This window comes from Dendroctonus ponderosae, unplaced genomic scaffold (genome assembly GCF_020466585.1).
Source record: "Dendroctonus ponderosae isolate FM_Combo_2020 unplaced genomic scaffold, Dpon_F_20191213v2 Dpon_F_20191213_1, whole genome shotgun sequence".
NCBI classification, from domain to species: domain Eukaryota; kingdom Metazoa; phylum Arthropoda; class Insecta; order Coleoptera; family Curculionidae; genus Dendroctonus; species Dendroctonus ponderosae.
The window spans coordinates 5,404,387-5,418,824 of NW_026017110.1; the positions used below are offsets into that span (position 1 = coordinate 5,404,387).

Sequence of the window (14,438 nt, forward strand, 5' to 3'; positions counted from 1 at the left end):
GAAAGAACGATTCAATTACCAAAGTACTCGGTATCGACACAAAAGTATCGAATACCTACTTGTATTTACTTGTATCGAATCAACCCTACCTAAGTTGCGAGCTGTGCTCATGAGGTGGTATCATTTTCGACTTTTGGGTTTTAGGCGTTTTAGGTGGAGACATCGGTAGAAACGCAGGAAAATGCAAAGCGATAAAAAACTGGCAACATCAGCGTTGTTTGTAAAGCTTTCCCCACTCCTCCATGCGGGAGCGGGGTTAAGTAGGGGAGAGAGAGGAAAATGAAACTTGTCCAGGTCCAACAAATGCGAGAGGCGAGAGAAAAGATCCGTGAGCCCGTCAGTAACGAAACGCATTCGACGTAAAACGCAGGCGATAACTGTGTGTGTTGTGGAATAGCGCGTTTATCATAATTTGTCGTAGTTTTCAGCGAGTTTCCAGTCATACCGTATCGTTTTGTGGTGCGCTTCGCTTGTAATCCGGAATTTTGGTGGCTGTGCTAACAATAGGATAATGTCTACTGCGATAATGTCACAGAATGCCATGTACGAGTTTGGGGATAATTTAATCAAGGTATGCATATTCATACGAAGTTCTTTGCGGACTTTACTTTAAGCTAGGAACGATTGGCCGGAACAACGCGCTTTTCAGCAACCTGGATCCCCATGCAACAGGTTGTTCGCCACATCGACTACCACCTATAGTGGGCCTCTCAATCGACAATTCAGAGCCCGGTTCCAAGGCGCAAAATAAACCAAAACAAGCCCGCCCGTGACCTTCCAGTCAACGTTTTTTCTTTGCCGTAAATTCTGTACGTCTCAGATATTTTCATGGTTCCTTTCCTTGTCGGTTCATCTATGTATGTGTGGGTTCGGCTTCAAGCAAGCAATTTTGGCGGAGTTAACAGTGAGCCTTTGAAAGTATGGCTGAGGAAAATTTGGAAGATACGGTTATTGAGCAGGTTTGAAAATTGCATTGTTTTTCACTACTCATACTAATTGATGACTAACAAAACAGTCCAAAGATTGCCCCAATTCGAGTCGACATCACCCCGCAGTACCTTCGCCTTTTCACGTATTGCAAGGGTGTAGGCGCATACTTACAGAAACCCTTGGAGCTTTTTCTATGCGGTGTACTGGTGCATAAACCAAAGAAAATGAAAGCAACCTGTTGCATTTGAGAGCATTCTATATAGTCTGTTGATTTTCGTAAGCTACGATTAATAGTCCACGCTATCGAGTTTAAGGTGGTAAATGTCTCATCAGCATAGATCGAAGTGTGAAGGTTCTGAATCGAGTCTAGTAACAATGAAAAACAGGATTATAAATGACTACCAGCATGGATGGCAATAACAAGACACCCCAAAATCGAACAGCGATTTTAATGGTACCAGTACGAACAGAGTGGTACCTATACACGAATGCGATTTTAATCAGAATATTCACAAAGTACCAGTTTTCGCTCATTCAACCGGACATTATTGCACGAGAGATTTTATATGGAATGTAATAAAGGATTCTATACGAGTACTGCACACAGCCAAACAATACTATGCAGTTTGCACACTTTTTCCGTCTGTACCAGCTGGTTCCCTATGGTCTATCCTATATGGATAATCGTACATTTTAGGGCTCGCATTCAAACTCGAATAATTCGAGTATTCGAATATTCAAAAAGCGAATAATTATCTCTAGCCATAGCTCGAATACTCGAATACACCAACATTATCAAACTCACAAGGTGGTCATTTCTTTATATGCGCTTTGTATACTTTTATAAAATAAATCATTCATATTCCTACAAGCATTTCCTTATTTTACAAGGAATTTGTTCAATTATCTATTTTGTGTATTCGCATAAAATTGAGGCATAAAGAAATTAGATGTGCCACACATGCTATGATGCCATTTGAAAATTTAGTTAATAGTCTAATATTTGTTGAATACTCGAATATACTCGAATTATTTGAATATTCGTTAGATATTCGATTATCCGCATAATTTTATGGTTTATCCTATTTGGTTGACACAATGTAGATTCTGGTTTAGCTGGCGGCTGGATGTCTGGTCTTAAAAATTCCTCAACTCTACGAACAGGAACAAATCTCCTAATAGTTGCTGGATATTTTATCACTGACAATTTGTTCATAATGAGAAATGACTCGTATTTTACGTATTTATATACGTAAAAGTAATCAAAAGGGGTTTTACAATACAAATTTCTACCTGCCTGACCAGAATTTTCCACAGAATATATGCTCAGGTGCCTCTTGCGTGACTTCGTTACTTTGTTTCCCATTCGCGAGTTCAACTACCGATGGTGTCGCTGCAAAACGTCAAATTACTCGTCGAGTGACAGTTCAAACTTCCCAGACTTCATTATTTATCGGGATTAATGACATCTATAGCAAAATTTGCACACTTTTCGAGCTGTTTCTATATACTTCTCTAAAATCTTGCAAAAGTTGATTAGAACGAAACAAAATTGCACTGTGACACTGTTTTGTGTCAAATTGACGACTCAAACTAATTAGTTTGGGCTTTTTGAACTCGCGAATGTCAGTGCACGCCAACAATGCCCTTGATGTATGACATGAGAATTTGGTTCTGTCACTAAATAGCAAAAAAGGAACTGCTCCAAAAACGGATGTTCTGAGCTTGCAAATGCATTTGACTTGCTCAGGTTTTAGATGACGGGCTGCGGAAGAACAGCCACGAACGAACTTCTCAATTAAGGTACCTTTTAAGTAAGTTAACAGTCGCCGCCTACGTGGGCTGGCTATCTCAAAACAATGAACAATGTTTGACCCATAAATAGCCCCACACATACAACGCAAGGTTACAATGCACTATTAGAGGCATATAGGTAGGTGCACAAAATCAGCACATTCTTGTGGAATGTGCGTGTTTACCGTACTGAAAAACCAAATCCCCTAATCGGTTAAGCCAGTCAATTAGGATGTGTTTTACCTGTAAATCAACAGGTAACCGTTGTTTGCCGGTTGGATTTGGCAACTGAAAAATTGGAAAAATTTGATGTATTACGCTCAAGGCTAGATGTCACATGTTGGGCAATGTGTTTATCTCGAAAGGTAATTGAGCGGCAGCACGTCGATTTCGATCGAATCAGAGAGAGCGAAACAAAGAAAGGCTGCAGAAACGGGTGTAAAGGCTGGAATCGAAACCGGCAGCAGCAATATGACTAGAAATGTAGCCCCACAGTGCCTAGATAGATCTGAGATCCGAAAACAGCTCGGCTTTGATCGCGCAATTCCAAATTTAAGACGGGCTGTTTTGTAATAGTAGAAAGCTTTCTAAAGCGAAAACGGCATGCGGTGCTGTTACCTCTCACAATCGAAAGTGGCCACGGATTACAACAAATTATACACATAGTTCGGTTGCGAAAGGTCAAAAACATTATGCGTTAATTGTTATGTTGTGTATTTCCAGTTTGTTGACCGTTCGTTGAAATGAGAATTAAAGATGGTGTTTTCTGTTCCAGAATGGAGTATATCCCGATAGTATGTCGGGGGCACAACTGGCAGTCGGCTCAACAGTGCGTCTGACTTTGTCCAGGATGGCATCGACGCCAGTGGGTGGCGCCACCCAAAACATGACCATTGGGGAGTTCTTGGGCAACTTAACTCAGCAGCACCGTCGTTTGGAGCGAACCCAGTCGGCACCTGCTCCAGGAATAGCATCACCACAGGCCGCCCTCACCGCCACCACCGTAAATACCTCACGTTACAAAACCGAGTTATGTCGACCATTTGAGGAGTTTGGAGTGTGTAAGTACGGCGACAAATGCCAATTCGCACATGGACTAGCGGAACTGCGTAGTCTGGCCAGACATCCCAAATACAAGACCGAACTGTGTCGAACCTACCACACGGTCGGCTTCTGTCCCTATGGGCCAAGATGTCATTTTGTTCACAACCAGGATGAAGTGGTGTCCAAGTCAACGACACCCGCCGTGGCTGCAATTGCCACCCAGAGATTGCGTCCCGCTGCGCTGAGTCCCGCACTTTCTGTGGATAGTGCGAGCCCCCCTTGTAGTTTGAGCCAGTCGCCGACTTCTTCAATGGGTTCGTTCTTCAGCAGCGATCCCGAACTGAATTCACCCGGGCCAGTGGACGATCAGCGTCTTCCCGTTTTTAACAGGTTGTCCACCTCCCAACTACTAACGCTCAAAGACCTCATGCTACATTAGTGTGCTCCAGGTTTCCGCCATATATCGACGCTGAACTAGTGGCCGCAAACCCTCTACTCAAGACATTTAATTTAATTCACTATCATATATTTTATAAAACCGATAATTCCCTCACGGAGGCGGAGTGATTTTGATACTGTGTGATTTTAAAATATAAATTTATTATAGTTAGAAGCGTGTTTTATACGAATGTTGATTTGTTGTGGATGTAATGTGCAAACTAGGTTTAGTTTCGGTCATCGGTCTTGATTTCTTAACATTCCGTGATTGAACTTTATTTATTATTTTTATTTTCATCCTCTCATTTGTATTTCTTTTTCCTTGTGTGCCTTGTGGACCGATGAAAGAATACGATTTCTGTTATTTAAATCATTATTTAATTTGTGTGTTTCTTACTATCAATGCGTTTATGTTATGTAGTTATTTTATTATAATTTATGTGTAACTTATTATTTATCTTTTTTGCAAATACTTAGCATGTAAGAAGACGACTGTGCTCATTTATCGGCACACACGATAGCGGCCTATACCAGGCGCCCAATACCTGTGTAATATTTATATTTTGTAGCTAATGTATCTCCGTATCATTATCAATAAATTATATTTTGTTCTGTAACGCCGTGTTTTGTTCCGTCCCACTGAACAGGCCTCGCCACTCCTTTACAAGCAACTACCCACCGTCTACATATGCATGTCTCTCAACTACATTTACTTGCTAATTGATAGGCATGTAGCTATTTTTCCTCGCTTCTATGCACATGGACACCACGCTCATAATATCCTTGTTTCGATATTTTTCACCTATTCAACGACGAAATCATCAATCGATTATTAGCAAATTACTACTACTACTTTCTCCCACAGTTCAACCATTTTCTTTTTTAACAAAACCCTCTGCTGCATCGAAGAGCTGACGAACCTTCCTTGACTAATTTGGTCAGTAGGCCTTTTTCAACTCTGAATTGAAAACAAAAAACTATGTAGTGTATAAATTTTGGTGTCTTCAATATCTGCCCGAAATGACGAATGGAGAAAGATTATTTTAGGACAACATAGCGAATGCGCACATAAAAATGAATGTATCATTCCGTGCGCAATTTAGCTCCAAAATGCTCCTTTAGCATTCTACTTTAATTTTCCATTCAGCATTTCGGTCAGATATTAAACACGCAATAGTCCGACTAACATATCTATTCTATACTATATAAACCCATCTATTTACTGCTAATTTTTAATCTTCATTACGTTTAATAGGTACTGAAGACAACTTTCTTCATAACAAGTTACCCCAACATGTTTTAAAACTCTTTTACCAATACTATTTAGGAAACTGAATCCCATGGATTTAAATATGCTCCTTCAAGTTGTTTCACCTAAAAACACTTTAAAAAGAAAAATGTGAATTTTCAAAATACGCGCCATTCACCGGATCCAGAGCAGTCAACATCCTCGCGCCTAACCAGAGAAAAGTACTTGTCTCTGGCCTAACCTCAATTTCAGCAAAATGTTAAAAACCATCACAAACAGAGGCATAAACTTAAGGAAAAACTACAGCCAAACTAGCAGCATTTTAAGCTTGCTCAACGATGACAAATTGGGTCAGCACGTATTCATTCAGGTATAATTTGGCACAGAGTTAACTGTTTAAAGTTGTAACTGGTGTATCGTAGGGGTGGATCAAGGCACTGCGAAAGCAGAAAGAAGTGACTTTTTTGGACATCAACGACGGCTCAACCCCAAAAAGTTTACAGATTGTGTCGTCGAAGAAAAATGTTCCCAAAGTAACTGTGGGCGCTTCTGTCAGTGCCTCAGGGCTGCTGAAACAAACCGCTAAAGGTCAAAATGAGGTATCGGCAACAAGCGTTAAAATGATCGGAGAATGTGATCTGGAGAAAGGTTACCCGTTTGCCCCCAGAAAACGATATGAGCCACAATACGTGAGGGAGTATTTGCACTTGAGACCCAGAACTAAGACATTCGCTTCAGTGTTACGACTTAGACATGCAGCCTATTTAGCCATTCACAACTACTTGCACCAAAACCACTACATCAATATACATACACCGATTATCACTGCCAATGACTGCGAGGGTGCAGGCGAGACTTTCAAAGTGGTCCCAGACAATGAACAGCTACTGAAAAATATGGCAAAAAAAGACGTTCCTTTTGATAATGCATACTTTGATACCAAGGCCTATCTGACAGTATCGGGCCAATTGCACTTGGAGGCAGCGGCTCACGCTCTGAACAAAGTGTACTGTTTTGGTCCCACTTTCAGAGCCGAAAATTCAATATCCAGGTTTCACCTGTCCGAATTCTATATGCTTGAACTAGAACAGGCTTTCTTGGACGATCTGGACGATCTGCTGGATGTAGTGGAGAAAATGATCAAACATGTTACTGCTGATTTGCTCGAACACAATTTTTCAGATCTAGAAACTTGCAGCCAACAGAAAATTGAATATTCCTGGATTGACAAGGAATTTAAAAGAATACCCCATGAAGAAGCCTTGGACATTGTGACAAACAAATTGAATAAAACCGTTTCCAGCAAGACAGGCTTCACGAAAGGGGATGAAGTGGCGTTAACGCATTATTTTGGTCATGTACCTGTATTTATCATAAACTGGCCCAAAGAGGAAAAACCGTTTTACATGAAGCAGATAAACGACGATCAGGTATTACCATCAAACACTAGTTGCTGTGCAGCACAGCTAATAGATTCAACTTTAGGTGGCGGCTTTTGACTTGTTGGCCCCGTCCGTAGGAGAAATAGTGGGCGGAAGTTTACGCGAAAATAGCTACGAGAAGTTGAAGGCGCAAATACCCGAAAGTAACTCTCAGTTGGACTGGTATTTGGATTTAAGGCGATTTGGCAGTGTCCCTACCGGGGGCTTTGGAATGGGATTTGAAAGGTATCTGCAACTCGTTCTAGGGGTTCAGACCATCAAAGACTGCATTCCTTTCCCGAGGTGGCCACATAATTGCAAGTTGTAAATAAATGATAGGTAACTGGGTTCTGGTTTTACTAGCTTAGCTACAGCGGATCCTGGCATATATGTGTTAAAGTCCAGACAAAGAATAGGAAACTCTCCTTTGTTCCTATTTCCACCAAACAAATGCGACGATTTACATAGAGAAAGTAAAATTATTTTACTTATGTTTCTTGAAAAACTCGCACTTTTTAGGATACAAGGATGCGGCATTCCATGAAACGATATGGACACCTGCGAGATTAATGCTACTTTTTAACAGCATTTTGAGGATGGGGTTTCGGGAAATCGCGGCCGCAATTTTACCAATTTTAGCCTTAATTTCTTCGTCGGAAAGAAGCAGGATTTGTGGGTTTAGGGATGAGTGCTGGGTTAGTGGCGTTGGCGGGGATTTAGGGGCTGTGGGCGATTGTGTGGCGGAAGTGTTTTGGGTTAGTGGGTTTGGGGGTTGTGGCAGAGTTAGGGGAGTTTAGAATTAGAACAGAATTAGAATGTGCCTGGTTGAACTTTATTGTTAAACAGGGTTTGCTTTCGCTTTGCCTCTGTTTGTAGGGTGAAGTTAGGGTTTTTGGGCAAAGGAAAATAACTGGCAGGGTGAGGCCCTCCACAGTTGCTGCGTTTGGCAGGAAGGTCACGGGATTTGAGACACTCCTTATAGAAGTGCGGCTCGGCACATTTGTGGCAAATGGTTTTTGAGCCGCAGTTCGATAACGAATGCCCTAATTTCTGGCAATTTTTACATTGTGGAATGTGTTTAATATTTAAAGTGTTAGTGTTTCTTTGTGGTTCGATTAGGACCGGAAGCTTGACTTGTTTGTTTGGGATTGTGGTAAAGACTTTTACCACATTGGAAACTTTTTTATAGTTTTCCAGCCGGTAAAAATGGGTCTGTTCAGGACTGAAACCCAGGGCTTCGATTTCATTACGGATTTTCTCAATATCCATATGAGAGTCGAGGCCCTTGATGATGAAGGACAGTTTCCTGCATAGTGAAGGTGTAATTCTCTATGTTGTTGGATTTCAGCATTGTGGTTATTTGGAGGTGGTCATCTGAGGAATTTGGAGAAAAGGAGACTCCTGAGGTATGGTTTTTGGTGTTGGAGACTGTTAGATAGTGTTTTAGTAGGGAATTTGGTCCAGTCTGCGGGATTTTTTAAGGTTATGGGGACGGTACTGGCTTTAGTGTTAGGAGTTTGGGATTGGGGGGGTTGGGTTTTGGACTCTTCAGCCCTTAGGTGATTGTGGAGCGCTTTGCTGGTCGTTTTGGAAAGGTTCCAAGGCGTTGCGATTGGTTTTAGAGGGGGGAAACTTCGTTTCAAAGTAGAGAAATTGGAATTAATTTCCATATCACAGATTATCAAACTATTCCATATGTTCGGCTTCTGGTTCAGGACTGGATGGACTTGGTCATAGATGAAGACAAGTGACTGAGGTCCTGAGTCAGTTCTGTCAGAAGGAAAAAATCTGAGGTTAAAATTTGAAGGGGGATTGAAGGTTAATTTTACAGTCACTCAACTTTGATTTAAGTACGTTTCTAATAAGCTTCCTCGACCCCCTGTTTTTCCAAAAAAGCGATCATGTTTCTGGACTCATCGCTGACCAATTTGTCCACGCTAACAAAGCCGGAAGTAAAGCATTTCCTTGACTCAATCGACACCATTCTTTTCGATTGCGATGGTGTTTTGTGGCTCGAGAACGAGGTCATTCCAGGCTCCGTTGAGGCAGTGAACAAGCTCAGGGAAATGGGTAAAAAGATCATGTTTGTCACTAACAATTCCACAAAAGTCAGAGACGAGTTCGTAACCAAAGCCAGGAGAATGAACTTTGTTGTTGATAAAGTAAGCGACTGTTTTTTTTTTCGAGTTTAATGTGCACCCAGTTTGTCTTTTGGGATGTTGCACCTACGTCTTGTTTTCGAAAAAAATCAGCAACTGATTGCAGGATGAAATCGTCAGCACTTCATATTTGGTGGTCAGTTATTTAAAGGGCCAAGGCTTCACTAAGACAGTTTACCTAGTGGGGTCGAAAGGAATTGCACAGGAGCTAGAAGCAGCCGGGATTAAATACACCGGCGTTGGGGTAAAACATAAAACATCCACTCATCAAGTTCGCCGATTCCTAAATGCTCAAAACATTATTCATTCCTAGCCAGATGTTCTTCAAAACAACGTGGCATTCACATTAGAAACATTCCATCCAGATCCTGAAGTGGGCGCCGTGATTGTCGGCTTTGACGAACACTTTTCATTCAACAAAATGATTAAAGCAGCTACATACCTCAGCAAGCAGCACTGCCTGTTCCTGGCAACAAACACTGATGAACGCTTTCCTGTAGGCGGCGATATCGTGGTTCCAGGCACTGGAGCGATAGTCAAGGCAATTGAAACTTGTGCCTTAAGAGAGCCCATTGTGGTAGGCAAACCGAACTCTTACATAGCGGATTGTTTGATTAAAGAGCATGGCGTGAACCCTGCAAGAACATTAATGGTTGGTGACAGGTTCGGGATTTGAGGTTTTTAAATGCAAATTGTATATTCAATTGATGTTCACCTTTAGGTGTAACACCGACATTCTGCTGGGCACCAGATGCGGATTCCAAACTTTGCTGGTATTGACTGGAGTGACTAAACTAGACCGGGTGGTGGAATGGAAGCACTCAGGAGCGAAAGAAGATAAGGAGTTAGTTCCGGATGTTTATTTGGACAAGCTGGGAGATATATTAAAGTTAATAGAATAATTTAATATTTTTATTTATGTTAATTTATTATATATGAGCTCCACATATTTAATAAAAAAGGGAAATTTGCAATATGAAAATCGTCCGAAGGCAACGCTTTGAATTAGCTTTAATCTGTTAAGCCACCTGTCGATTAATAACGATTACGAATTAATCCGGAACAGAACAAAATAAGTTCTCCAGTAAACGGCTTGTAATGGACATACTTAAATTAACAGAATTGGAAACGAGGTCAGTATAGAATAGCCCTTGATTTAGTACAGAAATGGTATGAGAGCCTTTCTTTGTTTAGGAAAATCATCGAATTTTTCTTTGTACCACCAATGAGACAACAAGATAGTTTCCACCTGAAACAGTAGTTTAATAGCACCTACAGTGGCTTGCCGGTGCTCGGTTTTACCTGATTTACCAACACCCAAGTGAAAATGAAAAACCATGAGACGTTGTACCACAATATCCACGTTACGCAGGAGTACATTATAATCTCTGCAGTCTGATGCGGACACGATAGATATTTAAACCAATCACCTTGTGGTATTTTATAGCCGTTGGACACTACATCACCTTGCAAAGGATAAATGAATAAAGACTGGTCCCACTGACTACACCCAATTGAACTTACCATCCTCATTTTTTCTTAGATTGCCCAATATCTTAGTGCATATATGCTGGTGCTTCCAAGCGCACAGAAATATTAGAACTGATATTTTGTCGGATATAGATGTTGTTATTAAGTTCAATTGCTTATGACTTTCTAAAACCAATGGGTCTCTATCAGTCACACTTTCCATTCCGGATCAGCTGTATTCCCACCTGAAGTGTAGGCAAACTCAGGAGCTTCGCAAAGCACAGCCAAAATGGTTCCCAGATAGTGCAAATGACCAACAACATAATGAGATAAATTCATTTTGCTTTGTTCGCCAAAAACTGATACTTTCTGCGTATCGTAAAATCGACGAAACACTTGTGTCGTGAGTAAACAAGCTGCCAAGTACACATTGTGCTTGCCGCCTGAAAAGGGGCTTTTGTTCATGTATTGGCCACCTAATTAAATAACTACTATACACACTAATTACTTACAACGAGCAATTCTATCTGGGCCACACAGCGTGTTTAATATTGAGTTGATCTGGGGTGGAACCGCCATGCCCGCGAAATAAACAAGCGACAACAATCCCATAAAGCAGATGTACTCAACCACAGCCAGAATATAGAAATGCTTGAACCACGCCTTAGGTACTTCTACTGCAAAGACCGACTTGCCTGGCACTGCGAATTTGCCATACCTGAAGACTCTGGAAAGAAACTGTGGCAATCGTGGCTCCAGCAGGTTGATCAAGCTCGAGTATACGATCAGAGTGGCTGTTAGAACGCAAAACACTATTTGCAATAGGTTCATTTTGGCTCGTGGTGAAGTTTGATGAATGGAATGGGGCAGTGAAGCTGGACAGTGCACAGATGCGAATAACGGGTTTTAATGAAACAGTTAACATTGTTTACAGTAAACATTTTGGTGGCAGGTGATTGGGGTTAGTTGCCACTTGCTGCCAAACAAGGTTTATTTAAATGATAAAAGGCAATAGGTCCAATTATCTAATGAGTGTAATCGCTAAAAGCGAGATGAAAAAACTGAATTTTGAACAATTTTTGATAAAATTCAATTCAATTAAATGTGAAGATCTGCAATGGGAATTCAAAAGAAGACTGAGTCTGAGTTCTGTGATGGTGGACACGTGGTGGACACAACCTCATTCAATCTTATTTTCTGCTTCTATTTGCTGTAAGTGCTTGAGGAAATCTAAAAGTTTTCAAAGATGAAACGCATTCAAGACCAGGAAGGATTTGATGCCCCCGCGGATCCCTACGACGAAAGGAAAAAGTATAGACATGCAGTTATAGTCAATTTGTGTATTTTCGCAGCGTACGTTGGAGTTCTACGAGCTTGTAAGTACAACCAACATATCTTACTAGCTGATAAACTCGTGCACATAAAACACACAAACTGTATACCTATTATTTATATTTTGTTCCAGTGCCAATACTGATTAAAAATGTCGCATAAAAGATGAAGAGCCAAACACAACACACTGAAAGAACTGTGAACATGCCCACCTCTTGTGATAATCTGGATTAGGGTACTTCATTAATATTAAGGTTTTATACAAGTTATATCATTTGTATTACATGATTTTATAGTTGGGTTAGGTGTCATTCAGTAAACATGACATTCAATCAGTTAAAAACTGCGTTTTATTTTGATTCGAAGAGTTAAATAAGCAGCATCTACCAAGCTAAAACTGAGGGTCCGTAAAGGTCTATGGAATACTATGGTTTTCCTTTGGTATTGTTTATGTGAATACGTGAAATCGCTGAAATGTGTACCAGAATGTAAATAACACATTATAGCCATGTTTCTTGTTGAAATTGGGGAACCCAAAGGGATAATAATCCTGTGGTGTATTCTAACTTTCCTCAGTTCCAAAGGACCTTTGTTCTTTGTTGGTAGTGGCTTGTCAAACCAGTAAGGCCGTGCTGGGCTATTTAGTTGAAAGTATGTGGCAAGTCGCAGAAAATAGAATCTTATTTATTCGAGCTGTGAATTCTACTTCCTAATGCAACTTATCAGGAATAAAATACAAAAATGTCCATCAAGGTTTTAGGCCGAGTCGGTTGTCTTCGGTATTGTTCGTAAATTGTGACGACGGACATACGTCATAACCTTTCTTCCGGGACATCGCGGCCAATAAGGAACGGGGATACTGTCACGTGTCGCGCTCTAGCCTATGAGATCGCGAATAGATTTTGCTAGACAGAGAGTTCTGACAGGCGTAGAAAAAGTTCCATCAAAGAGCGGCCATGTTGCCTGTTTGAGGTCGCGTCGAAATTAACACGAATTCACGTCGTTTTGTAGTTGGGTTCTTTCAGAAGCACCAGTTTTGGTTAAAAGTAGTGTTCCAAATGTGTATAGTGGTCTTATTTGACTGTAGTGTGTGCAAAATCGGTATTAGAACATCAATTGTCGGCTCAGTTTGATATAGATTGTTTCTGACGGAAGATGGTCGCGGGCCGTCAGGAACCGTAGTCGACAGACCGGACTAGTCGAAGTTCATAATGGCCGATGGTTGACTTTAGTTTGATTATTATGTGCCTTGTGATAAGCATCGACTATCGAACATTCGGTACATCGACTCTTTTTTGCCGTTTATTATGATTTTAGTCGAAATAACCATGTTTTTGTACTTATATTGGAATAAATAGATCTAGTGCAACTTGATTGGTCAGTGCGAGTGTAGAACCAGAGCTTAGGTTTGTTAATCGGGGAAACTGTTCTACCGATATGGCCGATCATCTTGTCGATGGGCCTCCAAGCAAAAGGCAAAAGTTGGACCCTTTTCCCGGTCCGTCCGATTCATCCGGTAGGCATTACGACGTTTTTGTGTGTTTTATTTTCCGCCGAGCATGTTTAACAAACGCGGGAGAGGCGTTTCTCTCGCCTGACGAAACATTAATTTTCTACTATTTTTTCTTTTGTTGTATCCAATTTCGCAGGATACAACGTCCCTTGACTGAAAATTCTGTATATTAGCTGCTCCATTTGCTTCTTTTGTAGGGCCTTGTTTTCCATCGAAACCACTATTCACTTCTATTTACCTTTTATTTTGATTCTGCTGCTTCACTTTCATAATTATTCTAAGTGAAGCTGGTGACACTATCAACTCCTAATCACTCTTAAATACCCGGGCGTCCAATCAGTACCCCACATCAGGGGGGACAATTGCAAGGTACCCCTTGGATCAAACCAAAGAGGTTTATTCAGAGGTATAATACGGATTTTTAAGTAAAGTTGCGGATCCTAAAGATATTAATCGATTTTTATATCGACCTATCAATGTTTCGTGTTCTTTGCGAAATGTTTATTAGCTTCAATTTGTTATTGTTGAGAATCATGTTTTAACTTCTAGACCAGCTTTAATTCAGCGTCCTTATGTGAAAAAAACATTCGCGTGCATGATTATTTGAAATTTTGCAGTCTTTAGCTTCTGTCCCTACTGTTTTCTGTTCTCCTTTGTTTCGAAAAATGATTGCACTTAATCTTGTCACCATATACAGGGTTGCTCATTAGTGCGTCAAAGTGCGATATCTCAGTAAATATGAAGTTTACAAGAAAATTCGTCCAACGAAAGTTTTTCACGTTTAAAAGGTCCACATTCTAAAATTACTTTCCAATATACAGGGTGCATCATAAACGTGTGGTAGTTACCAACTCTGGTTTTTTAAATGAAACCCCCCCTTTTTTTTTGTTGTTTTCAGATTGGCCGTTCAATTTTAATTTATGTTTGTTTCAACCGTTTTACCTGAAAAATTTACGATTTCCGAGTTATTCGTAAAAATGTGAAAGTTTTGACAGCTACTGGGTTCCACAGAAATCGATGCTGTACACTACCCGCTGCGAATTTTGGAAAACAGTTTTCAGCGATTCTAACAGAACATCATGATCTAC

The 14,438-nt window shown here is 40.6% G+C and overlaps 5 protein-coding genes and 1 long non-coding RNA gene across 13 annotated transcripts in view; 5 read left to right on the forward strand and 1 right to left on the reverse strand.

Annotated features, from left to right (window-relative positions):
• The first annotated feature begins 177 nt into the window (after positions 1-177).
• LOC109541302 (protein TIS11) lies at positions 178-4,823 on the forward strand. 3 transcript variants are annotated; one of them, XM_019910123.2, is made up of 2 exons: positions 178-571; positions 3,500-4,823. In XM_019910123.2, the coding sequence occupies exons 1-2, from the start codon at positions 512-514 to the stop codon at positions 4,205-4,207; spliced, it is 768 nt and encodes a 255-aa protein (XP_019765682.2). In that variant the 5' UTR covers positions 178-511; the 3' UTR covers positions 4,208-4,823. The 3 variants fall into 3 exon arrangements, with proteins under 3 accessions (XP_019765682.2, XP_019765683.2, XP_048519717.1); XM_019910124.2 differs by lacking the exon at positions 178-571 and adding an exon at positions 596-959; XM_048663760.1 differs by lacking the exon at positions 178-571 and adding an exon at positions 1,971-3,089.
• Positions 4,824-5,619: 796 nt separating this feature from the next.
• On the forward strand, positions 5,620-7,222 carry LOC109541303 (probable asparagine--tRNA ligase, mitochondrial). The gene is made up of 3 exons (XM_048663749.1): positions 5,620-5,825; positions 5,878-6,885; positions 6,941-7,222. The coding sequence occupies exons 1-3, from the start codon at positions 5,712-5,714 to the stop codon at positions 7,202-7,204; spliced, it is 1,386 nt and encodes a 461-aa protein (XP_048519706.1). The 5' UTR covers positions 5,620-5,711; the 3' UTR covers positions 7,205-7,222.
• A 1,505-nt stretch (positions 7,223-8,727) lies between these two features.
• Positions 8,728-10,017, forward strand: LOC109535506 (glycerol-3-phosphate phosphatase; the record flags this gene model as incomplete). Its single annotated transcript, XM_019901420.2, is given in 4 exon segments — positions 8,728-9,038; positions 9,142-9,279; positions 9,349-9,698; positions 9,757-10,017. Coding segments are annotated over 4 exon segments (930 nt in total). The 3' UTR covers positions 9,938-10,017.
• On the reverse strand, positions 9,934-11,555 carry LOC109535507 (polyprenol reductase). The gene is made up of 5 exons (XM_019901421.2): positions 11,018-11,555; positions 10,751-10,948; positions 10,560-10,691; positions 10,338-10,501; positions 9,934-10,284 (listed from the first exon to the last, which is right to left on the reverse strand). The coding sequence occupies exons 1-5, from the start codon at positions 11,334-11,336 to the stop codon at positions 10,192-10,194; spliced, it is 906 nt and encodes a 301-aa protein (XP_019756980.2). The 5' UTR covers positions 11,337-11,555; the 3' UTR covers positions 9,934-10,191.
• A 92-nt stretch (positions 11,556-11,647) lies between these two features.
• LOC125503426 lies at positions 11,648-12,180 on the forward strand. Its single transcript, XR_007280840.1, has 2 exons — positions 11,648-11,881; positions 11,971-12,180. It is a non-coding gene; the product is annotated as an uncharacterized LOC125503426 (long non-coding RNA).
• Positions 12,181-12,760: 580 nt separating this feature from the next.
• LOC109535502 (CREB-binding protein) overlaps positions 12,761-14,438 on the forward strand; it is a 20,941-nt gene continuing 19,263 nt past the window's right edge. For all 6 annotated transcript variants that reach the window (XM_019901412.2, XM_019901413.2, XM_019901416.2 and 3 more), the window contains exon 1: positions 12,761-13,353. In XM_019901412.2, the coding sequence (XP_019756971.2) occupies positions 13,275-13,353 (79 nt within the window). In that variant the 5' untranslated portion in view covers positions 12,761-13,274. The remainder of the gene's footprint in view (positions 13,354-14,438) is intronic.

Bases quoted from the DNA above. Each gene is read 5' to 3' on its own strand.
- LOC109541303 (XM_048663749.1), top strand. From the start codon at position 5,712: ATGTTAAAAACCATCACAAACAGAGGCATAAACTTAAGGAAAAACTAC. The intron at 5,826-5,877 runs GTATAATTTGGC...GGTGTATCGTAG, and splicing joins GTCAGCACGTATTCATTCAG to GGGTGGATCAAGGCACTGCG. The intron at 6,886-6,940 runs GTATTACCATCA...ATTCAACTTTAG, and splicing joins AGCAGATAAACGACGATCAG to GTGGCGGCTTTTGACTTGTT.
- LOC109541302 (XM_019910123.2), top strand. From the start codon at position 512: ATGTCTACTGCGATAATGTCACAGAATGCCATGTACGAGTTTGGGGAT. The intron at 572-3,499 runs GTATGCATATTC...TTTCTGTTCCAG, and splicing joins TTGGGGATAATTTAATCAAG to AATGGAGTATATCCCGATAG.
- LOC109535507 (XM_019901421.2), bottom strand. From the start codon at position 11,336: ATGAACCTATTGCAAATAGTGTTTTGCGTTCTAACAGCCACTCTGATC. The intron at 10,949-11,017 runs GTAAGTAATTAG...GCCCCTTTTCAG, and splicing joins CCCAGATAGAATTGCTCGTT to GCGGCAAGCACAATGTGTAC. The intron at 10,692-10,750 runs GTGGGAATACAG...CATTGGTTTTAG, and splicing joins TGAGTTTGCCTACACTTCAG to AAAGTCATAAGCAATTGAAC.